Genomic DNA, 24,601 nt, shown 5'->3' with positions numbered 1-24,601 from the left:
GGACTCTTGTTACCTACATAACTCATTGATTTTGTAGCTTTTGGTTGGTTCTAGAAATCTTTCTTTTAAGTTTAATCATGGACGTCTATTTCAGGATTTGAAGGAAAAACTTTTGTTTTTATACCTTTTTTTTTTTGAAATAGGCTCTATGTGTGCACACAGAAGGGCATACAGTGGAAAATAAGTCTCTCATTTTAGTTGCCTAAATACCCAATTCTTCACCAAAAGACGGAAAGAAACTTTTAAATACAGGAAATTACTTACTTGCCTAGGGCACATGTACCCGTGGTGCAGAAAGTCAGACTCTTGACAGTGGTAGTTTGCAGCAAAGTCAGGATATGTTACAGGATGCCAAGCAAGGGAGTAGGAGGCAGGCCTCAGAGCCACTCTACTCAGTATTGAGTTAGGTTTTATTTTTTGATTTCTAAAGGAAGGAAGAACAAAGAGGCTGAGATTAATCATTGTCATGTGACATTTCTGTGGCATTCCTTAATTGTAGATTTGGGAGTCTGGTTTATGGTTATCTGGCCAAATGGTCCATGGCTTGGGGGCCTGTTAGCTCATCTTGCCCTGGAGAACAACCTGAGTTTGTATGTTAGTGATGATATGTGTGATAGTAGTTTTAGGACATTAATGATAACAATAGCAGTTTTAGTCATCCAACTCTGGTTGATTAGTGTTCAGTTAGCACAGAATTGAGGCCAGAGATTACATGAAAGGGAATAAGGTTTTGGATAGAGAGAGTAATGATAAGCTTGGTAAGGGAACTTGGTTTTAGGGAGACTTGGTTGCAAGTGTGGGTTCATTTCTGGGCGCTCTGTTCTGTCCATTGATATATGTGCCTATGTTTGTGCCAGCACCATGGTGTTTTGGTTACTGTAGCTTTGTAGAGTAGCTTGAAATCAGATAGTGTGACATCTCAAGCTTTGTTCTTCATTTCAAGATTGTTTTGGCTACTTGGGGTCTTTTGTGTTTTCATATAGATGTTAGAATTATTTGTTCTAATTCTGTGAAAAATGTCATTGATATTTTGATAGAGATTGCATTGAATATGTAGATAATCTTGGGTAGTATAGTTATTTTAACATTTACTCTTCCAGTCCACAACCACGATATGTCCTCTTCATCTTGTGTCATCTTCAATTTTTTTCTTTAAGTTTTTTATTTTGTATTGGGGTGTAGACAGTTAACACTGTTGTGATAGTTTTAGGTGGACAGCAAATATTCCATTTCTTTAATCAGTGTCTAATAGTTTTATGAGTAAAGGTCTTTTACCTCCTTAGGCAGACTTATTCCTAGATAGTTTGTTCTTTTTGATGCAGTTGTAAATGGGATTTTCTTTTTCCTTGCTTTCTTTCTTATAGTTCATTGTTAGTGTGTAAAAACACTAAAGATGTATGTATATTAACTTTGTATCCTTCACCTTTACTGAATTCTTGATGAGTTTTTTGGTGGTGTCTACTTTGGCCACCTCATGCGAAGAGCTGACTCATTGGAAAAGACTCTGATGCTGGGAGGGATTGGGGGCAGGAGGAGAAGGGGATGACAGAGGATGAGATGGCTGGATGGCATCACTGACTTGATGGACATGAGTTTGAGTGAACTCCGGGAGTTGGTGCTGGACAGGGAGGCCTGGCGTGCTGCAATTCATGGGGTCGCAAAGAGTCAGACACGACTGAGCAACTGAACTGAGGATTGTTTTATATATAGTACCATGTTGTATGAAACAATGACAATTTTACTTTCCAATTTGGATTCCTTCTATTTCTTTTTTCTTGTCACTTTCTTAATGAAAAGGTATTTGTTAAAAAGGAAAGTAAAAATGAAAAAAGTAGGTGAATTGTCTAGAGACTTAACCAGTATGATAGTATGAAGGCCTGAAATGTGGAATTGCAGCTGATCTATTTCAAATCCTGAAAGATGATTCAGTGAAAATGCTGCACTCAATATGCCAGCAAATATGGAAAACTCAGCAGTGGCCACAGGACTGGAAAAGGTCAGTTTTCATTCCAATCTAAAAAGAAAGGCAGTGCCAAAGAATGCTCAAACTGCCACACAGTTACACTCATCTCACATGCTAGCAAACTAATTCTCCAAGCTAGGTTTCAATAGTATGTGAACTGAGAACTTCCAAATGTTCAAGCTGGATTTAGAAAAGGCAGAGGAACCAGAGATCAAATTGCCAACATCCGTTGGATCATAGAAAAAGCAAGAGAGTTCCAAAAAAACCATCTACTTCTGCTTCACTGACTACGCCAAAGCCTTTGACTGTGTGGAACACAACAAACTTTGGAAAATTCTTCAAGAGATGGGAATACCAGACCACCTTACCTGTCTCTGAGAAGTCCTTATGCAGGTCAAGGAGCAACAGTTAGAACTGAACATGGAACGACAGACTGCTTCCAAATTGGGAAAGGAGTACATAAAGGCTGTGTATTGTCACCCTGCTTATTTAACTTACATACAGAGTACATGATGTGAAATGCTGGGTTGGATGAAGCACAGGCTAGAATCAAGATTGCAGGGAAAAATACCAATAGCCTCAGGTATGCAGATGACACCACCCTTATGGCAGAAAGTGAAGAGGAACTGAAGAGCCTCTTGAAAATGAAACAGGAGAGTGAAAAAGCTGGCTTCAAAAAAAATGACGATCATGGCATCTGGTCCCATCACTTCACGGCAGATAGATGGGGAAACAATGGAAACAGTGATGGACTTTAGTTTCTTGGGTTACAAAATTACCTCAGATAGTGACTGCAGCCATGAAGTTAAAAGACACTTGCTCCTTGGAAGAAAAGCTATGACCAACCTAAACAGCATATTAAAAAACAGAGACATTACTTTGCCAACAAAGGTTCGTCTAGTCAAAGCTATAGTTTTTTCAGTAGTCATGTATGGATGTGAGAGTTGGACCATAAAGAAAGCTGAGCACCAGAGAACTGATGCTTTTGAGCTGTACTGTTGGAGAAGACGCTTGAGAGTCCCTTGGACTGCAAGGAGATCCAACCAGTCCATCCTAAAGGAAATCAGTCCCGAATATTCATTGGAAGGACTGATCCTGAAACTGAAGCTCCAGTACTTTGGCCACCTGATTCCGAGAGCTGATGCATTGGCAAAGACCCTGATGCTGGGGAGGATTGAAGGCAGAAGGAGAAGGGGACGACAGAGGATGAGAAGGTTGGATGGCATCACTGACTTGATGGACGTGAATTTGAGCCAGCTCCAGAATTGGTTGATGGACAGGGAGCCCTGGTGTGGTGCAGTCCATGGGGTCACAAAGAGATGGATGTGACTGAAGTGAACCGAACTGATGCTAATCCCCCCCCCCCCACCCCCGACCCTCACGCTTCTGACTTTAGAATCTGCTTGATCCCACATGTGTAGATTATGTAGGATAATCTTTTTTTTAATGTAAAGATACAGGTGTATTTTACAGATGTATAGTGGACTCTTGATGTTCATGGGAGAAATACATCCAGACATTAATGACTTGACAAGTTAGCAAATTGTGTATATGCTTACGCTCTCCAGCACAGATTTCTTTGGGAGCCCTTTTTTCACATTGTTGTTATATCATCAGAATTTCTGACTGAGTGAAAAATGCTGCACTGTGACGTGGGGTTGCCCAGTGGTTGACTAGGATGCTCACTGTCAAATTGTTCTACAAACAAGTTGAGTTTTCTTCAGCAGTTCTTTGGAGATACTGGGTTGGCACAAAAGTTCTTGTAAGTTTTTCCGTAAGATGGTAATAGTACAAGACCCTGAACAAACTTTTTGACCAACGCAGTAGATGTGTAAAACCATTACTAATGTGCTGTTAATGCAAGTTATGATGAAAATTATGATGGATATACGAAATAGTAGTTAGAGACTTTTTGAAGTGAATTTTCTTCAGGAATAGCGGTTTTCAGGAATGAAGGTTTTCAGGCTCCTAATAGAAGTTGTGAGTTTGAGGACATTTTAATCCTCAGGAATTGTCTTTGTAAAGGAGATTGTTGCAGAGTACTGTCTTGGTATTAGCAGTGCTAGTGGTAAAGGACCTGCCTGCTGATGCAGGAATCATAATGAGACGTGGGTTTAATCCATGAGTTGGGAAGATCCCCTGCAGGAGGGCATGGCAACCCACTCCAGTATTCTTGCCTGGGAAATCCCCTGGACAGAAAATCCTGGTGGGTTACAGTCCATAAGGTCACAAAGAATTGGTCATGACTGAGCAGCTAAACAACAGCAGCGGCTCGTTTGGACCATAAAGAAGGGAGTGAACAGTCATAGGTGTTTGTGAATCAGGAGAGCCCAGATCCATTATCTGTGTCCACTGCTGCTGATTGGATCATCTATGCAGCAGAGTTTTGGAACTGGCTTGCCTCCATCAGAACATCCAGACCAGAGTTCATAAATACCTCATTTATGTGGATAAGACAGATGAAGGAAGAAGAGCACAACACTCACTGTGCCCAGGTGGAAGCCGCTGCCAGTCAGTTGGAGTTGGCAGAGCAGATGGAAAATATTGACATCTAGAGCAGAGTCTACACAGGGGGCTTGCCGATGCCAGATCCTAAGGATGCTTTTATCTTTTTGGCTAGTGTTTTTGAAGAGTGAGAAGCTTTTTTGACTGTTGTTGAAAATTTTGTTCTTTTTTGAAGGATGACATTATAAATTTATGACTTTGCTGAAGGTTTTTATTACTTGATTTGCTTCAGAAAAATAACTTAGGAGTTTAGTTTATTTGGAGTGATAGCTCTTTTTCAGAATTTGTGCCATTTGAAGATGAGAAGCCTTAATTGACCAGGCCCCTAAGAAACCTGAAATCTGAAAATTTTGCGTGCTACTTAATTTTGTTTGGTAAGGACTGAAGGGAATCCCTTCATCTTAAAACAAACTGAAGTCAGAACCAACTGGGATTTTGAGAGATATTATTTTTTGGTCAGTAAGATTTAACTCTCAAATGAAGCTTAAATATGTCCTTTTAAACTGATGTCCTGTGGGAAGGAATTATGTCTGTAGTTGGAAGTAATTCTGGGTTTGCAGTTAAAACTGAAAACAAATTACAGTTTTTTGGAAATTAAGGAAAATTGTCCAAAGATTTCTAAAAAGAAAATGAACATGATATGATCCTTGAAATACAGCTATAGTGAATGATTGTTACTTTTTCTAGCCCCTTAAAAAAAGAGAGCCTCAGATATGACATATGTGCTCACAGTGGAATCTATGAAGTGCTGAGAAAGAAGAGAAGAAGGGTATGTGTAAAGTGAGATAGTTTTCACCCAGACTAAGAGGAACTTAGACTTGGGAGGGCACATTGTGTTTAATTCATTTCCCAGCTTATACATAAATATTAAAATACAGAAAATCAGAGTAGATTGTAAAATGCCAATTTCAAAGCCTAGAGGCTTTTCCTTTATATAGAAATGATTAAATATGGATTTTTCTATTAGAAGACATTTGTAAGTCAGTATCCTTTTAGAACATTGAAGGACAGAACTAGATAAGCAATGATTTGTTCCTGAACTAGTTGTCATAATTTCTTAAGGTTGAATCTGTTCATGAGTTTCACTAATATAATAGTAGGAAATTTATTTTTTTAATTCTAGATGTGTCCTAGATATGATACACAAGAAGGTGATATTTGATTATCCTGTTTAAGAAATCTTTCTTTGGAAACAATTTCAAATGTACAGAAAATTTGCGGGAATCAAAGTACTCCAAGAAGCATTTATATGCCCTTTGTTGAGGCCAGACATCCCCCTCATTCGTTGTAGCGTTCGCGTGCTGTGCATGTCACCCTATAGGAGTAAGACCTGTATGCCATGCCCGTTGTTCCGAAATGTTGACATTTGTATTTTCTGAGTTTAGGAATATTCTCTTACATGACTAATTTAGTTGCCAACTTTATTATGTTTTAAAAAAATTGATGTCTCATAGATGTTATCTATCACTATTTTGTCAGTTGAGCCAGTAATGTTGTTGATAGTGTTTTTTGCTCCCCAGTAGAGGATCCCGTCTAGGGTCAGGTACTGCATTTAGACATCATGTCTCTTTAGCACCTTCTGTCTAGCCTGAAACATTTTAGAGTTTTGATCTTTTATGACATTGGCATCTTTGAAACTCCTCCTCTCCCCCTGCCTTTTAAATAGAATGTTCCTCTGTTTGGGGTCAGTCTGATGTTTCTTCATGATTAGATTTAGTTTGTGCCTTCTCAGTTGAAATACATGGAGGGATGTTGTGTCTTCATGGTAATACTTCTGTGGGCACATGAAGCCCATTTGAGAAGTCCATGTGAAGTCAAGATTTTGTCTTGATTTCTTCATTGTATAATTTCTTGTTTTTCCCTCTGCAGCTGATAAGTGGTTTGTGAGGTATACTTTAAGACCATTTAAGGAATGGAAATACCTTATTCCTCATCAAAATGTTCTCCTAGATCTACCTTTCATTTTAAATAATTCCGGCAGAAGTGGGTTGCCATTCTTTTTTTTTAACTATTGTAGTTTGAAATGTAAGAGTAATATTATTAGCAGTAATTTCACTAATTAGTGAAATATAAGAACCATAATAATGATACAAACTAGGAAAATGGGTATTAATAATAATTTTCCAATTAAACGTTCTTGGAAAGAAAAGTGAATTACTTGTATATTTATTTGCTTTATCTTCTCATTTGTCAAATGTGTAAATTTTGGCAATTTAAACGATTTGCGTCATAGTTAATGTTGTTTAAAAAGAGAGAAGACTGCTCTGCTTAGCATGTGAAAGTAATTTCTTCTCGCTGAGAGGAGAAATGTAGTCTGGGTCTCTTGTTTTTGCTCCTTATTTCACTCTGTCTCTACAAAGTATCTTGATAACTAAAGCCTTAAAAAATAAGAAGATTCTTAGAGAAAAACCTGTGAGAGATTTGTCAAAGCAGATGTTTTTCCACTTGTGTTTAAAGTTTATTGAATTGGATCAGACTGCTACTACAGAGAAACAGATCAAGTGGAGCGAAACTTCTCCCATGTTGTTCCCAGCTTGATTTCTGCATTTGTCCATTTCTGAGAGCAACTGTAAAACCGAATCTGTTGCATTGGGAATCTCTATTTTAAAGCACTGAAGTCTGGGTATTTCACTGTGTTCTCACAAGTGTCAGATACCGTGGTATATGAGCAGCCAGTGCTTGCATGGTGCATTTCTACCTTAATCTGGATACAAAGAATAAACATCTTCCCCATTCTTACTGCCAGTGAAGTGTCCTTTCACTAGTACAGGTCCTCTGCCTCATGTTTCTGCCTTCCTGGAGTTAACTATTACCTTGGTTCTTCTCTTTCCTTTTCTTTTTGCCTTACTCCTGCGATGCACAGTAATAAATTGAGGTAAGCTCTGTGTACTGGAGTTGACACAAATGAACTTTATGGGACAATGTCTGCTTTTAGCCTTTGGTATACTAATGGTTTTGTGGGGAGAAAAAGTCACATTTTTCCTGCTCTTGAAGGCATTCATCACTTAACTATATTTTATTCAATTTTAATTTTTTTAACACCAAGAACATTTTATATTGGGTTATAGCTGGTTCACAGTGTTGAGGTAGTTTCACTTGAACAGCGAAGGGACTTAACTATCCATGTACATGTATCCATTCTCCTCCAAAACCCCTCCAATCCTCAGTTACATAACACTGAGGAGAGATCCTTGTGCTATACAGTAGGTCTTTGTTGGCTATCCATTTTAAATATAGCAGTATATTTTAAATGAGAGGCCTGTGAAGAAGCATAAAATAAAAAGCAAAGACATTACTTTGCCAACAAAGGTCCGTCTAGTCAAGGCTATGGTTTTTCCAGTAGTCATGTATTGATGTGAGAGTTGGACCATAAAGAAGGCTGAGCGCCAAAGAACTGATACTTTAGAACTGTGGTGTTGGAGAAGACTCTTGAGAGTCCCTTGGACTGAAAGGAGATCAAACCAGTCAATCCTCAAGGTCATCAACCCTATATATTCATTGGAGGGACTGATGCTTAAGCTGAAGCTCCAGTACTTTGGCCACGTGATGCAAATAACTGATTCATGAAAAAGACTGATGCTGGGAAAGACTGAAAGCGGAAGGAGAAAGGGATGACAGAGGATCACATGGTTGGATGACATCACCGACTCGATGGATATGAGTTTGAGCAAGCTCTGGGAGTTGGTGATGGTCAGGGCAGCCTGGCGTGCTGCAGGCCGTGGGGTCTTGAAGAGTTAGACACAACTGAGCAACTGAACTGAATTGAACTGATGAATAAACATAAAACCATAAATGCTAGAGCTGTAAGTGATTTTGGAGATAGTCTTCCAATTTCCTTTTCTTCTGGTAAGATAGCTTAATCCTTCAGGTAAGATGACTTGTATGTGGTTAGTAATTAGTGTAACTGGTATTTTACCATCTTATTTTGCTTCAAATTTATTTCGTCCCAGCCAAACAAATTCCAGAGATACAACCTTGTGACTCTAGGTGTGCATAGTAGCTGCAGTTTCATCCATTGTCCCAGAATCACTGTGAGTGCCATTCATGATCTTGAATTTGTGTTAAGTGAAGATCAGTTTATATTTGATATGCTATTTAAGACGACAGGTATGAAAGCATCTTTTTATTTCTCTTTACAGATCTTAAAAATAATGTGACTTTGAGCAAATGGCTTAACCTGTCATTGCCTTGGTTTTCTCATCTGAAAAATGAGGATATTGCTAAATATTTCATAGGATTGTTATAAGGATTAAGTAAGTTAATATTGATTAATATTTACTGACTATTTAGAACAGTGCTTCATGCTATTTAAGTATTTGTTAAAATAAAGAGCATAATACACAATTAAGTAGTGTTTTTAAAACATCTACTTGTTTCCTACATTGCTAGTCTCAGTTTAGTGGTGTTTTGACAGCATAGAAATAAATTCTGTTATTTAGAGCACAGCTGCCAACTGAGTGGCTTAGTCATTCAACACAAGCTTTGAAAAGTGACAATTAAGATTTGACACTAAGAAAGAAGTAGAAAATGCTTCCAAATCTATAAGTTGTTATTCCACAAAATCCATTCATCAGAGCCAACAAATGTTTTTTGAACATTGTGCTGTACTCAGGACATTTGGAATTAAAAACCCAAAGATGTGATTACCTAATTTTCAGCCTGTGCAGGTTATCAGTGGCAGGTGAGTGAGGGAAACTATGGTTAACATCTGCCAGCAGTGAGAAGTAATGGTGAAGAAAGAGATGAGCAACTAAGACAGCTCAGGGTCAGCTCAGTACACTGCAGCCCCTACATCATGATCGTTAATCGTACAGTTTTACTGCCAGAAGGGCCCTTGAGGATTATGGAGTTTAGTTTTCTTGTTTTACAATTGGTAAAATTACCCTGAAACACCAAGAACACATTCAGTCATATTCCAAGGATTGTGAAAAGTTAGCCAAGTATGTACTGCACTTTAGAAAGCTTTGTGTGCAAGCTGTTTTAGAAGTTTTGGTACCTAAAAACTTCAGCACCAATTTCTGCCTGCCTCATTAGGTATAGCTTCTTTTCTTAATGATACCAAATAAATGAGGCATTTTCTCAGACCTCTCCTCAGATATTCATTAATTAAAGCCTATTATAATTCACAATGGGTAACTTTAAGAAAAGTAATCAACCACTGTTGAGCAGTGTGACCTTGGTAATTTATTTCCTGTTCCATAAAATGATAATGATTGCCTTCATTTGCATCACACAATCTTTTTATAATTGTAAAATCCACAAGATATAAGATTTACCATCTTAACTATTAAGTGTATAATTCAGTACTAATAAGTACATTCACATTTCTGTGTAGCCATCACCACTCTCCATCTGTAGGACTTTTTATCTACCCAACCTGAAATCCCATACCCGCTAAGCATTAACTCCGTTTCCACCGCTCTAGCCTTTGGCAACTACCATTCTACTTTCTGTCTTTATGAATTTAACTACTGTAGGTTTCTCATAGAAAGAGAATCATGAAGTTTTTGTCTTTTTTGTGCCTGGCTTGCTTCACTTGGCACAGTGTCCTCAAGGTTCCTCCATGGTGTAGGATGAATAAGGTTTTAAGGCTGAACAGTGTTACATTGTAGGAGTAGACCACACTTTGTTTCTCTGTGCATCATCAGATGGACTCTCAGGTAGCTTCCGCATTTTGGCTGTTGTGAATAATGCTGTGAGCATGGTTGTATAAATATCTCAAATTCCTACTTTCAGTTATTTTGGGTGTATACTCAGAACTGGAATTGTTGGATCATGTGGCAATTCTGTTTTTAGTTTTTTGAGGAACTGCCATATTGTTTTCATTCTCCCACCCCTGACAACTACTGATATTTTTATTTACTGTTTTCTCTTTTTCATAATATCGTATTGTTGGAATCATGCAGTATGTAGTCTTGCCACATTGGGTCTTTCATTAAATATGCATTTAAGGTTCCTCCATGTTCTTTGTGACTTAGTTGCTCATTTCTTTTTAGTATTGAATAATACTATATTGTCTGGATGTACTGGTCTTATCTGTTCACTTACTGAAGGGCATCTTGGTTGTTTTAGGTTTTAGCAATTATAAACAATGATGCTGTAATCATTTAATGTGTGGATTTTTGTGTGGACTTAAGTATTCAAGCCCTTTTGGTAAATACCAAGGAGTGTGATTGCTGGGTTGTATGGTAAGAGTATGTTTGGTTTTGTAAAATACTGTCAGCTGTCTGCTAAAGTGGCTACACCATTCTGCAAACCTATCAGCAGTGACTGAGAGTTCCTCTTGCTCCACATCCTCATCTGCGTTTGGTGTTATCAAGAAATACCAGATTTGGGCCACTCTAAATGGTTTGCAGTGGTATCCCGTTATTCTGAATTGCATTTTCTTGGTGACGTATGATGTGGCACGCCTTTTCGTGTGCTTCTTTGCCATCTGTGTATCTCCTTTGGTGAGATCTTTGGCTCATATTTTAGTTGGATTGTTTTCATATTGTTGAGTTTTAACAGTTCTATTGTATATTTCCAGTAATAATCTTTATCAGATGTCTTTTGCAAATATTTCTCCTCTACTCTGTGGCTTGTTTTGAGTCTCTTTGACATTGTGTCTTGCAGAACAGAAGTGTTAATGAAGTTATTAGCTTATTTCCTTTATAGAGCATGCCTTTGATGTTAGCTTTGCCCATATTTTCCCTGGTGGCTCAGAGGTTAAAGCGTCTGCCTGCAATGTGGGAGACCTGGGTTCGATCCCTGGGTTGGGAAGTTCCCCTGGAGAAGGAAATGGCAACCCGCTCCAGTATTCTTGCCTGGAGAATCCCATGGACAGAAGAGCCTGGTGGGCTGCCATCCACGGGGTCGCAAAGAGTCGGACACAACTGAGTGACTTCACTTCACTTGCCCATGTTTTAATCAGGTTTTGTCATGGCTAGTTTTGATATTTGTGGTTTTGATATCACAACTAAATCTTCACATATAAATCATATATGTGAAAGTTCTGAAAATTATACTGTTTCACAGGTGTAAATAAAATAGTGATTATGGTTGTGTTAACATTTTTTCTGAAATTAGCCCAAATGCCACTGAACAGTAGGGGAAAAGAAAAAGAAGTAGAACATTTTGGGGGTTATGTAGAAGAAATTAGCTTGTGAAATTGGAATTCATTGTGCTCAGTACTTGTAGACATTTTGAAATGAATGTGTGGCTAACAATTGGCCGACGTTAGGGACTTTCAAATAGTCCCATTTGTTGATACAGTTTATATTCAGTCCCCTGTGTTGATACAGTTTATATTCCCAAGTCAGATCATTTGAGAAATATTTCGCAAAATACATAATATATAAAATCAGTATTAATGTGACTCATTAGGTATACTTCACTGGAGGATATAAAGAATGGTTTGAGTGGACAGACATATGTGCTTGGGTGGAGAGACTTGGTTCAATATCAAGAGTTGATAAAAGGCAGCCAGTATTGTAACAGAAATAATTACTTTCTAAAGTCTATTTCAAATGTGAGCAATGAACCACATTTCTAAACATTCCGAATTCTTGATCTGCTATTTAGAATAATATATAGATAAGCTACAGTAATTCGTGTAATCCTAATTTATTTCCAATTGGAAAAAAAAAGACTAATGGAAAAGAATTGAGGACTCAGTTATAGAACTGCCACTATATGAAATTTGCCATTTCACATCAATCTAGTCAGGAAAGTGTGGATTTATAGATCCACTTGTAAAATGGACCTTTGTTACACTGTGTAATCAAATTCCAGATGGATAAACATTTAAAAATATAAATAGTATTAGAAGAGACTTAATTTTGGTCTCTGACAAGAAGGTCATAAACCAAAAAGAGAATGGAATTGAATAGAATCCTACATAAAAGGAGGATCATCTTTATGAAAAAACATTTTGTAAGCATTATTAAAAAGCTGACTCAGAAGAGCAACAGTGAATTTTAACAGTATTGTCAATATAATTTCAGTGCTACAGATAGAAAACTTTGACTGTTTGCTTCTGATTTACTTCTACCTTGTATAAAAAAATGTATGTATAGGTGGAGGAAATTTACACAACAGATTTCTTAAGTAGTTGTACGGTATTTTTCTTAAACTTAAAAATATGTAAAATTTGCATTAGTTTCAAAAATATCTTTAAAAGGAGAATGTGAATGAAAAAAAAATGCATCTCTTCAGAATCTATGGCTATCAGGAGTATCTTCTGAAGGTTACCATCACTGAAAAATAGTTACTTGCTTAGCACTGAAGAACTGATGCTTTTGAACTGTGGTGTTGAGAAGACTCTTGAGAGTCCCTTGGACTGCAAGGAGATCCATCCAGTCCATTCTAAAGGAGATCAGCCCTGGGTGTTCTTTTGGAAGGAATGATGCTACAGCTGAAACTCCAGTACTTTGGCCACCTCATGCGAAGAGTTGACTCATTGGAAAAGACTCTGATGCTGGGAGGGATTGGGGGCAGGAGGAGAAGGGGATGACAGAGGATGGGATGGCTGGATGGCATCACCGACTCAATGGACGTGGGTTTGAGTGAACTTCAGGAGATGATGGTGGACAGGGAGGCCTGGTGTGCTGCGATTCATGGGGTCACAAGGAGTTGGACACGACTGAGCAACTGAACTGAATATGGGTACAGAAGTAAAGTTGATGTGAAAGGTTATACAGTGTTGCAGTTTTAATAAGTAACAATTAGTCTAACTTCAAATGTTTTCTTTCATTCAGTCAGGTCAGTTCAGTGAAGATATGATACCTACAGTGGGCTTCAACATGAGAAAAGTAACTAAAGGTAACGTCACAATAAAGGTACGTCAGCTGCTTGCTGTACTTGATGTAAATTGTTAATAGCACATACAAATTAGGAGTTTTTCTGTTTCTTTGGTTTTTACATGAGTATTGGCAATTCTTAATTGGGCATGTTCCAAAAGAGTGTAAATTAATTTTTTTCCTTCTTTTTCTGATGTTTAAGTGTTGAAATGTTCAGTCTCATGAAAAACTTTGCATATGGGTTGGCAAAAGTAATATTTGGGATTTAGATGTTCCTAGGAAAGAAAAATCCCATCTTCAGAGTGTTTGGAATGTAATATTGCATATATTTCATGAATAATTTATGTTGAAAGAGAGTAACTGTTTATAATATTGGTAATTTAGTATTGTATTTATGGTAGCAAATAAGGTAACCTAGTTTTCCTTTCTTTACTACTAAGCCCCAAAATTGAAACTTTAAAACAGTAAAAAGTTAATTAGTTTAACATCATTTTGTTTCTAGAATAAGTATGATAGGTTTGTGTTGTGGACTGTTGGACCGGTTTTTAATTTATTTTTATTATTTTTGACTCCTTTGTTCATGTGGGGAGTTTTGCTTCTATAGCCTGAACCCTTATGGCCGTTTTACCCAGTCCTTCTGGCTCACAGAAGCTGTTTACTAAATTCTTTCTGTAGCTTATCTAATGAAGCTTCTAATGTCTCATGTGTATGTCATTATGGATGCATCCAGTGTCTGTAGCTAAATTGGAAGCCTTTTGAAGATAAACATCATGACTTAAGACCTTTACATAGCCCTCCAGAGTAGCCATAATAGTGAAATGACTGTAGTTGGTGGTTTTCATATGGATAAAATAATTTTATATAAGAAAAGCACCTAGGTAGGAATATTTTCTGTTATATACAGAATAATTTAAAATGATTACATTCTAATATATATACCCCATCAGACAATTACACTTTAATAGATTCTGAATGAAGAGGTTTTTTTTTTTTTCCTCTTGGACTTCAAATGTGGATGATGTGTGATCATGCAGATTCTAAGAGTACTGTTTTTTTAAAAATTGGTTTTCAGTATTGGAAATCTATTGGTTAACAGGCAAAGAAAGTATGGCCCCAAAATGAAATCTTTGCTCAGGCAGCACCTATTAGATCTAATGTAAACGTATTAAATACGAACTTCAAGTTCAGAAATGTCCCCAGGAACTTCCAGGTCAAGAGCTTGTTTGAGCTCAAATTTTTCCAAAGCAGTTTGGCTCTAACATTGTGGAGCTGAGCATATCTGCTTCATTTTTTCCCTTCTGTCTGCCACTTTTTTCGTCACTGTGTTATTTGAAACATTGTTATTAAGATTTGTCTATCTTGATTTGAAGATTTGGGACATAGGAGGACAACCCCGCTTCCGGAGCATGTGGGAACGGTACTGCAGAGGAGTCAATGCTATTGTGTAAGCTGCCTCCCTTCCACCCCCACGCCCTGTCCCCCATCCCCCCTTATAGTCAGTTTAGGTTTCAAGGGAATAAGTCATTTTTCATACTTTTAAAGGCTTAAGTTTTATTTCTGGCAGTAAAATCATTTTTAGGTATTTTCTTAGTATAATTTCCCATTAACATCAGACTTTAAAAAAAGAAATCATCAAATGAGTGTTTTTTTTTCTCTATGTTGCTAAGAGCTAATGGATATACATGTTTTACTGTCATGTCTTAGCCCCCTAAAGAACAGTCTATTTCTCTGCTTATTTTATTGATGTATAGTTGCTTAACAGTATTAGTTTCAGGTGTACAGCATAGTGATTAAGTGTTTTTGCAGGTTATATTCCATTATGGGTTATTGAAAGATAATGGGTATAATTTCCTGTACTATATAACATATCCTTGCAGCTTATCTAATTCTGTATATAGTAGTTTGTATCTGTAGGACAGTCTGTTAAAAAGTATTTTCGGGTGACAGCCTTTCAAAATCTAGGACTTAATTTTGATCAACAGTTTTAGTAGTATAAATTAAGAAAATTAAAAGTTTGTTCATTGTGATCATCAAAGAATATGGTGGAGGCATTTTGAGATCACTTTTTTTTTTTAAAGTTACATGATAGATGCTGCAGATCGTGAAAAGATAGAAGCCTCTCGAAATGAACTACATAATCTTCTAGATAAACCGCAATTACAAGGAATTCCAGTAAGTATGGTTAATTTCACATTATATGATTATAATATTTGTAGTTATATTATTAAAAGTTTAATTATGCATTTTAGTTAATTATGTTTGAAATTAGTAGAGTGTCTTATTTGTTTTAAAGTCTGGACAGCTTATATTTACTGAGTATCCATCATATGCTGGGCAGTGTGCTATTTAGTCATTTCTTAAGCTGTTTAGTGAACTGTATGTAGTAGAAGCAGTGCTTGGTCCTGGGGAAATAGTAGTGAACAGAAGTAGATAGAAACATGCTTCCTGCCATCATGGGGTTTATGGTTTAATAGGAAGCTAGGTAGATGATACGAAAATGGCTTGAATAATGCAGCTCTGATAAGTGCTATGAAGGAGAGATTTGATATAGTTTGAGAGAAGAAGGAAAGATTCCCCAAGAAGTGCTGCTTGAGCTGAGATGTGAGGGATGTGTAGGCATGTGAGGGATGTGAAAATTGGAGGAAAAGAGAGTTGCAGGCAGAGGCTCTTAGGAAGTGGGATTTGCGAGGAGGCTGGTGTCCCTAGAGCACTGAGCAGAGTGGACAGGTAGAGCATTGTGAGCCTGTGATAGCAAGGGTACTTCAGGAGGCTGTGCTGGGTGGGACTGGCTGTTTTAAATGCTCAGGCTTATCTAAATCATTCTTGTTTCAGTTTAAAAATGGATTGTACGGGGACTATTCCCAGGTGGCGCTAGTGGTAAAGAACCCACCTGCCAGTGCAGAAGACGTAGGAGACACGTGGGTTCGATCCCTGGGTTGAGAAGATCCCCTGGAGAAGGGCATGGCTACCCACTCCAGTATTCTTGCCTGGAGAATCCCTTGGACAGAGGAGCTTGGCGGACTACAGTCCATGGAGTGGAAAAGAGTCAGACACAACTGAAGCAGCTTAGCATAAGGAGGACAGTTTTAGGAAGCTATTGAAACAGTTTTCAAGTTCAAGACAGTTTTGAACTTGTCTTGGCAAAATAGAGTACCATGGATTGGGGTGGTCATAGACAAGGTTGTGAGAAGGAAATAGATGTGGAGGCTATTTAGGAATACAGTCCACCAGACTTAGCAGGGAAGATAAACAGGGTAATTCCTAGTTCCTGGCTAATATGGTTAGATGGAAGGTGGTGCCATTTGTTGAGTGAAAGAATGCTGGAAAAGGCCCAGGCTTTACCCTCATGACAAGGTCATGAGGGTCAGATCTCTGAAGTATGTTATCTCAGTTAATCACAGTGTACTGAGGTTGATGGTGTGATTCCTCCTGGTAACAGTTGTTATTTGCACAGGATCACATGGCGACCAGTGTATTACACAGCCAGGTTTTGAATCTGTTTATTTCTGACTTCAAGGCCTATCCTTTTTCTTCTATGTTAAGTAGTTCTGCATGTCGTTGTTCAGTTGCCTAGTCATGTCCGACTCTTTGTGACCCCATGGATTGCAGCATGCCAGGCCTCTCTGTCCCTCACCAGCTCCTGAAGTTTGCTCAAATTCATGTTCTTTGCATTGGTGATGCCATCCAGCCATCTCATCCTCTGACACCCTCTTTTCCTTCTGCCCTCAATCTTTCCCAGCATCAGGGACTTTTCCAGTGAGTCAGCTGTTTGCATCAGATGACCAAAATATTGCATACCATAAGTTAAAAAAGAAAAAAATCTTGTTCCCTGTGAGAGTTCTTAGTAGCAAACAGTAGAAAGCTGTTTAAGTAGAGAGGAATTCATTGAAACAATATTGGGTAGTTTACAGAGTCTTGAGAAGGCTTCCCATAACCGGTGTTGAGAAAACATACTGGGACAGCTGAGCAGCTGCTAGGACCACATCCAGATTGACATCATACAGTAAGTCTGGTGACCCCACTCAGTTTGTGAACACCAGACACAATTGCTCCAGTTGGAAGGTCATTTAGTTGATGATCCTTCTGTAGCAGAATGGGTTCAATATTCCTGCTTTCTTGTAAAACTGGCTCTGCATTCAGAGTTTTGGTTCGTAAATTATATGTCCATTCTCTAGCAGAAAAGAAGGCTGGAAAAGAAATTATCTACAGAAGCAAGTAGCTTTATTGGGAGGCAGAGTCATAAGGTGGAAGATTTCTTTGTTTTTTTTTTTTTTGAAAGACTTCTTAAATGTAGGAAGAGGACTAAGATGCCAGGCAATCCCAAAACTGAGAACTGATCACAAGTGACTGGGATGTATTTTTTTTTTAAACTCATAGATCCAAGTTGAGAACCTGGGGTGACTTAGTAAGACTAGTGAAAGTGTTAGTCACTCAGTCCTGTCTGATTCTTTGTGACCACATGAACTGTAGCCGTGAGGCTCCTCTGTCCCCAGGATTCTCCAGACCAGAATACTGGAGTGGGTTGCCATTCCCTTCTCCAGTGGATCTTCCCACCACAGGGATCAAAACCTGGTACTTGCATTGCAGATGGATTTTTTACCTTCTGAGCTGCCAGAGTTTGGAAAGGGGTAAGAATGGGAGAATAGAGGACAGGCTGCCCAAGGGTGCTGAGATTTGGCTTTTGGCTCTCTGACCCCTATGATTTCAGCATTCTTTCGAGAGCTCTTGGTGCTCCTTGCACTCTGCATCTTTTCTTGGCTCTTTCTTCTTTGTGAGAATAAGAGGCTAGGGCCTGTGAGTAGAATCAGTCACAGTGTCTGGAGTTGAGGGTGGGGGTGGGACTTGTATTCAAGTGAAAGACATAGGTTTGACACGTGTTTGACGAGGTGACAGGTAGACATGGTGTGCACTTTCTTAGGCTTGGTCAAAGATAAGTTCTCGGAGAACATTGACTCAGAGTAAGGATGTTATCAAATACATTATGTGTACTCATAGTTTTTGCTTTTTGTAAGGCAGAAAGGAGATACCTGGGAAAGACAGAATGGTTTTGGGATGCCCCTCTCCACTTTGCTCTTTTTGCAAAGCACATCTAGAAATCACAGGACACGTTTGTTCTCAGAGTTGATGGCTGCTGTATTAATCCTGATTCCCAAACTTACCCACTGTCTTAATATGTATACATGATATTTTATAGGATGGATATAGAATTTTAAAGTCTTATTTACATGTTACCTGTTAGATCAATGCCTAACAGGTAACAGTGGTTGAAAATCATGCCTCCACCCTTGGCAGTTAAGATCATATTCATATTTTGGTAAAGATTTGTTAAGAAATAACAGGATGCATACCATAGACTTAGAATATGTTAAATAGAAGTTGGTAGCCACATATTGAATTAGACATCTGCGTGGCATTAATAGAAGTTAGAGTAAATGCTTATTTGAATTATGAAGTGAATGAGATAGGCCACTGGTCATGTAAATATGCTTTTAATACTATGGTAACCTCCTAATTTTACTGTGAACACATGTGAATATGCTTCTGTGACATTTTCTTACATAAAATTTACTCAGTGACTTTTCTTTTTAAAGGTGCTAGTACTTGGAAACAAGAGAGATCTTCCTAATGCCTTGGATGAGAAACAGCTAATTGAAAAAATGTATGTCTTAAGAATGAATGATGGGTTTTTTATAAAAAAACTGGTTCTGTTTTGCCCACAAAATATACTGTTTTTTGGTTTTGTTTAGCTTTGCTCCATTATTTAGTAATGATCATAGCCCTGTTTTGGGGTAGATAAACTTGACATACTAGAGAAGTAACCTGTAAAATTTTATTAGTAATAACAGTTTCTTCAGTATAAGAATTTAAAAGAACAAGTAATACTAAGCATAGAGTGATAAGATGACAATGGTTTTAAAAGCCCAGACTTACTTTCCTAATTCTGCTTCTTACAGGAATCTGTCTGCTATTCAGGATAGAGAAATTTGCTGCTATTCAATTTCTTGCAAAGAAAAGGATAATATAGGTAAGAAATGACTGATATTTGTGGAGAAGTTGATATCAATAGAAGGGATGTCTCATTCTTTTTACTGTTTATTACCTTTATTTCTGTTTACTTGATTTCTCCTATAAAGTACTATTGCTTTTGCCTCAGGAAAAAGAGTAGACATTATACCTTTCAGCAACAAATACAGTATCCTGAATCTGCTCTGTGCTATTTAAAGAAGTAAATGCAATAAAGACATGAGATTAATTGTCTAACTGTGCTTTATAACAGAATGATGTTCTTGAAATAAGACTTAACAGAAGTTGGTTTACAGGCACTATAAGGATTTTTCATTTATCAAACCAGTATATTACTGCAGTATGTTAGCACTCGCATATAAGCCAAAAATAACCCTTTACCTACTTAATGTTCTGTATTAATTTCCTAGGACTGCAAAGTACCACAAACGGGGTGGCTTAGAAACAGCAGAAATTCATTCTCTCAGGTTGAGGAGGGTAGAAGTTTGGTATCAGTGTCAGCAGGGCTGTGCTCTCGCTGATGGCTCTAGGGGAGGATCTTTCCCTGCCTTTTCCTGGCGTGGGGCTGCCAGCAGTCTTTGGCTCTCCTTGATTGTAGCTTTGTATCTCCACCCTCTTCCTCTGGCTTCAACATGGCTTTCTCCTCTGCGTGTATGTCTGAGGGTCTATTTTCTCTTCTTACAAGGACACGTTACTGGACTAGGGCCAGCCCTAATCCAGAATTACCTCATCCTATGTCTGCAAAGACCCAATTTCCAAATAAATTCTGAGGTTCCAGGTGGATGTGAATTTTTAGTGGTCACCGTTCGATCCAGTTACAGTATCCGTAAAGAATAAATATGTCTGACTCAACTTCAGTCTGTTAATTTGGTGAGGGATTATTTAATTCAAGTATATTGGCATGGAGACGATTAGAAAGTTAGAAAAAGAAAAGAAAGAGAAATGTTTGACAAGATGAAAGGCTTTTCAGTGTTGGCTGCTCAAGTGAAAAGACCAGTAACAGTGCAATAAAAAATACTCCTTAGTAAAAGATAACTTTGTGACAAAAGCTTCTGAAGCCGTCTTGTCTGACATGACAGACTCCACTGAAGTCTGAAAGGAGAGTTTGATGCGTGTGCCTTGAAGCAGATGGGTAGGAACCTAGGGATTTTCATGGCTCCTTCACTTCTCCCAGTTGGTGGTCACTGGTGAAAAATTTTCTCTCAGTGGGTCACTATAGAAAAAAGAGGCTCTCCATCAGGGCTGCGTAGTGGCTAGAAATAGCGTGGGCTTTGGCGTAAGGCAGCCTCAGCGTGGAACACCTGGTCCTAAGTTACTTTCTCATTGGCCTTGGACAGAGCACTTAAACTCCTAGATTTTTGCGTTGTACTCATCTGTAAAATGGGGATGGTGGCAGCAACTTCAAAATTCTCTTACAAGAGTAAGTAAAAAAATGAATTGCAGTGTTTAGCTTGTGGGGGACCTCACAGGAGTATATTTGTTTTCTCTTGATGCTGTCAGTCAGAAGCCTGTCACTGACCTCACTGAGCTAAAGTCTAGGACTAACATTACAGGCGCGCTCCTTCTGGAGGCTGTAGAGGGGAGAATCTGTTTCTTGGCCCTTTTCCACCTCTAGAGAGTGCCTGCTCTCTTGGCTCATGGCTCCTTCCCCATCTTCAAATTCTCTCTCGCTCACCATTCTTCCATAGACAATTCATCAATTAAAAAAGTATACCAGAATACAATGTAATAAATCAGTAGTGCCAAAACAGTGTGTTTAAAAGGTTTTTTGACACTTTTTCTTTAGCCTTTGTGCAATATGTATTGTTTCTTACTGTACTTAACTTTTTTTCCCAGTCATTTCCAGTCTGTATCTCAGCTCCTGCCCTTTTCCCCTCAGACCTGCTCTAATTTGCTTATAGTACTGATGGTGTTTCTCACTGATTCTGAGTTTCCTTTAAAGACCACCCAGAGCAGTCTGAGCCCACTACATTGCTGATGGACACAAACTCTCCACTATTAATTAGATAGAATAAGTGACTTGTTATTTTGGGATCATCTAGCTCATTTGAGAACAGACTATTCCAGCACTTAGGGTTACTTCAAGTTTATTTAAAATGTTTTTCCTATGTTGAGGGGAACTCTTGTTAAGTTTTAAGCTGTGCCCCCAAGAGACCATTTACTTACACAGCAGAGGTTTTCACAGAGGGATTATTTTTCTCCCAGAGACATTTGGCATTTTTTCCCCCTGGAAACTCTTTCAGTTGTCTTATGAGGAGAATGATGCTGGCATCTAGTGGGTGGAGACCATAGTGGTCTTAAACATCCTATCGCCTCCAGAGCTGAGAATGGTTCGGCCTAAAATGTCAGTAGTGGCAAGATTGAGAGACCCTGTTCTATACTAACCATGATTTTTAGTACATTGTGCGCTTCTGTAAATCCATTACTCCCTTAAAACCCTTATTTTCTGCTGTGACAAACTAGTCAGATACTTTGCTCATTTATGAAGGAAATGCAGGCGAACTGGTGAGACCTTCTTAATGCTCTTTAAGCCCAATCTTCACAGTTTACTTCAGAGCTCCATGGTCACCAGGTTTGTGATCGTAGAACTCCTGGTTCACTTCATATTATTATCAAGCTCAAGGAAATGGATCCACTGTTAACTAGATTCAAAATTAGTTTGTAAAGCCTGTTTATTTGGAGCGAGAAGTGGAGCGAGAAGTGCAACAGTCAAGTCAAGCTTCTTGAGTAAAAAATCTCAGAATACTCTCTTTAATTTCAGCTTTTGTAATATATTTTAGTACCAAATTTACGAATTTTCTAAATTGCTCCCTAAAGTATTCATTGCACATGGGTTGGGTTGTATGTTATATTTGCAGGTTTCTAATGGGAGCATGAGGTCCCTTAGTTTAATTAGTAATATGTCCTCAAACTATGCATGAAGTGAAGTCGCTCAGTCGTGTCTGATTCTTTGTGACCCCATGGACTGTAGCCTACTAGGCTCCTCCCTCCATGGGATTCTCCAGGCAAGAGTACTGGAGTGGGTTGCCATTTCCTTCTCCAGGGGATCTTCCCGACCCAGGGATTGAACCCAGGTCTCCTGCATTGCAGGCAGATGCTTTAACCTCTGAGCCACCAGGGAAGCCCTACGCATAGGGTAGATTATTTCAGGGAAGATGGTCTTTTTGAAGATGGTTGATACTTGTGGCCTTTTTTTATCATAGGGGTAACTACTGTTTCATCTGAATATCTTACTTCCTGCCTTTTAGTCTGGTCTTAAGGATTCATCTGTCTTTAGGGTATTACTTAAGTCCAGTGTCCATAGGTTGGTTGGTTTGCTTTTACCGTGTGTTTCTTAAATACTTAAACTTAGTCATTTCACTTTCAAATTTCCCTTTGCCTCCTTTCAGTCCTAGTGATAGTGGCTTTGCTCATATTACACACTGCTGTCCTCCTTTTGAAGTGCAAATGACCTGCTTCAACATTGTTTCCCCAGCTCTGAACAGGTTGTGTCTGTTCACATCTCAGCTCTAGGCTCTTCTTTATATACAGTGTTTGGCTTACAGTTTCTGTCATGAATGTTAGCTGGAAAATTGGGAGGTTGAACATTCTCCAGGCTTGGAGAAGAGAGTGCTGCTTTTAGTAGGTGCTCACGTATCCTTTATTCGGGTAACACATTTTAAAGAACTCAAGGGATAGTAATTCAGTGTTTTGATTTAGCTGCCTTCTTCTGTCAAAAGTGCTTTTCCTGGCTATTCTCAGCCACTGTAGCTTCAGTTGCCACCTCCACAGTGGTATCTCCATTTCTTCCTCAGATCTGTGTAGCTGAAACTACCTGCTGAACGTCTCCATGTGTTAACCTTCTGTACCTCAAACCTGATGTGCTCACTGCCGAATTCTTAGTTTTTTTCTTTTCCACATCTCTTCTTCCTTTAGCCACTGGGTTAGTCAGCAGCTGCGTGATAAACACACACTTATTCAGGTGAAGAGATTCTTTCTCACCCACTGCATTTGGTCAGTCCTGTTAGTTCTGTATTTTAAATATGCTTCCCATTTTATTCCTCTGTTCTTAAAACACCCGATTTGGTTCAGGCCTTCGTCCCTCTGCTGTTTGTGTTGTGAATGATCAGTCTCTATACTGGCAGCCCTCCCAGGTGCCCTCCTCCATTGCCATCGTTGAACTTGCTACAGTGAACTTACAGTTTACAATAAACAGTATAGCTTCCCTGCTTAAAATTCTCCAATGACTTCCTATTGATTTGAGAATAAAATCCCAACTTCCGAGCCTCTTAGAATGGCACATAAGGGTATCTGGCTCTCTCTAGGCCTGTGGTGCTCAACTGAAGACAGCTGTGCTCCACAGGGGCTGTTTGGAGTTCCCTGGAGACATGACTTGTTTTCACAGCTGAGGGTGGGAGTGGTAATAATGGCATCCTGTGGTCAGGGTTTTAGATGTTGCAAAATATTCTACTATACACAGGAAAGACTCTCCCCTCCACCTTCCTACCAAAGAATATCCAGCCCCCAATGTCAGGGTGAGCTTGAGAACCCCTGCTCTAGCCTCAGCAGTGAGCGGCATCCCTTCCCCATCCCTGTACTTTAGCCACCTCTTATCACTTGTAATCCATACAGAGCTCAACACAGTTTCCTGCCTTTGTGTATTCTTTTGCGCTTTCTTGTGCCTGGAATTCTGTGAGGGCCATCCTCTAAACCCAAATGATACTTGGAAAGTAGAGAGGGGTTCCTCCATCTCTTTACCTTCCTGGGACTTCACATACAATACCTGATCTCACAGGCAATCATTAAACTTTTGAATGAATAAAGAAAGGCACATGCTGTTCTGTACACAATTTAACCTTTAAATTGGAGACTGTTCAGTTCCTCGTGTTTCCAGATTAACCTCTCAAAGGTCAGGTCATGAAGAAGAGTAGTACAGATACAGATACCTATGTATTACAGTAGTAGAGAGGCAGAAAAGAAGAGGGCAGGCCTGACGTATGCTTTGAAATAGCCGCGTTTTAAATATTATCTCTGATATCTCGTTTCTTCACTTTGATGTCTTAACATCTTCACTTTTTTTCCTTCCATCTTTAGATATCACACTTCAGTGGCTTATTCAACATTCAAAATCTAGAAGAAGCTGAAGCATCTCCTGAAGTCTTCCAGTCCTTCCTGGCTCTAATCCTAGAATTATTGTCCGTTCCTCTGAAGTACTTCCCAGAATACGGTCCTTCCTAAACCCAAGAAATTGCCTTTTTCAGAGTTTATTTCTCATGTGCATTGCTGAAGATGTATATCCCTAATCCTTCATAAAGAATCAGCTAGAGTTGTCATGATAAAGTCAACACACACA

General features: G+C 38.7%; 1 protein-coding gene across 1 annotated transcript in view; it reads left to right on the top strand.

Moving 5' to 3' along the window:
* Nucleotides 1-24,392, top strand: part of ARL8B (ADP ribosylation factor like GTPase 8B) — a 49,581-nt gene extending 25,189 nt beyond the window's left edge. The window contains 6 exon segments of the mRNA NM_001162559.1: nt 13,204-13,284; nt 14,616-14,689; nt 15,324-15,417; nt 18,837-18,904; nt 19,200-19,270; nt 24,343-24,392. Of these exon segments, the coding sequence (NP_001156031.1) occupies nt 13,204-13,284; nt 14,616-14,689; nt 15,324-15,417; nt 18,837-18,904; nt 19,200-19,270; nt 24,343-24,392 (438 nt within the window).
* The last annotated feature ends 209 nt before the right edge of the window (nt 24,393-24,601 follow it).

The sequence above is a fragment of the Ovis aries genome, chromosome 19 (genome assembly GCF_016772045.2).
Source record: "Ovis aries strain OAR_USU_Benz2616 breed Rambouillet chromosome 19, ARS-UI_Ramb_v3.0, whole genome shotgun sequence".
NCBI classification, from domain to species: domain Eukaryota; kingdom Metazoa; phylum Chordata; class Mammalia; order Artiodactyla; family Bovidae; genus Ovis; species Ovis aries.
Note: the sequence above shows the minus strand (reverse complement) of the source record. Positions and strands in the feature narration are given on the sequence as shown.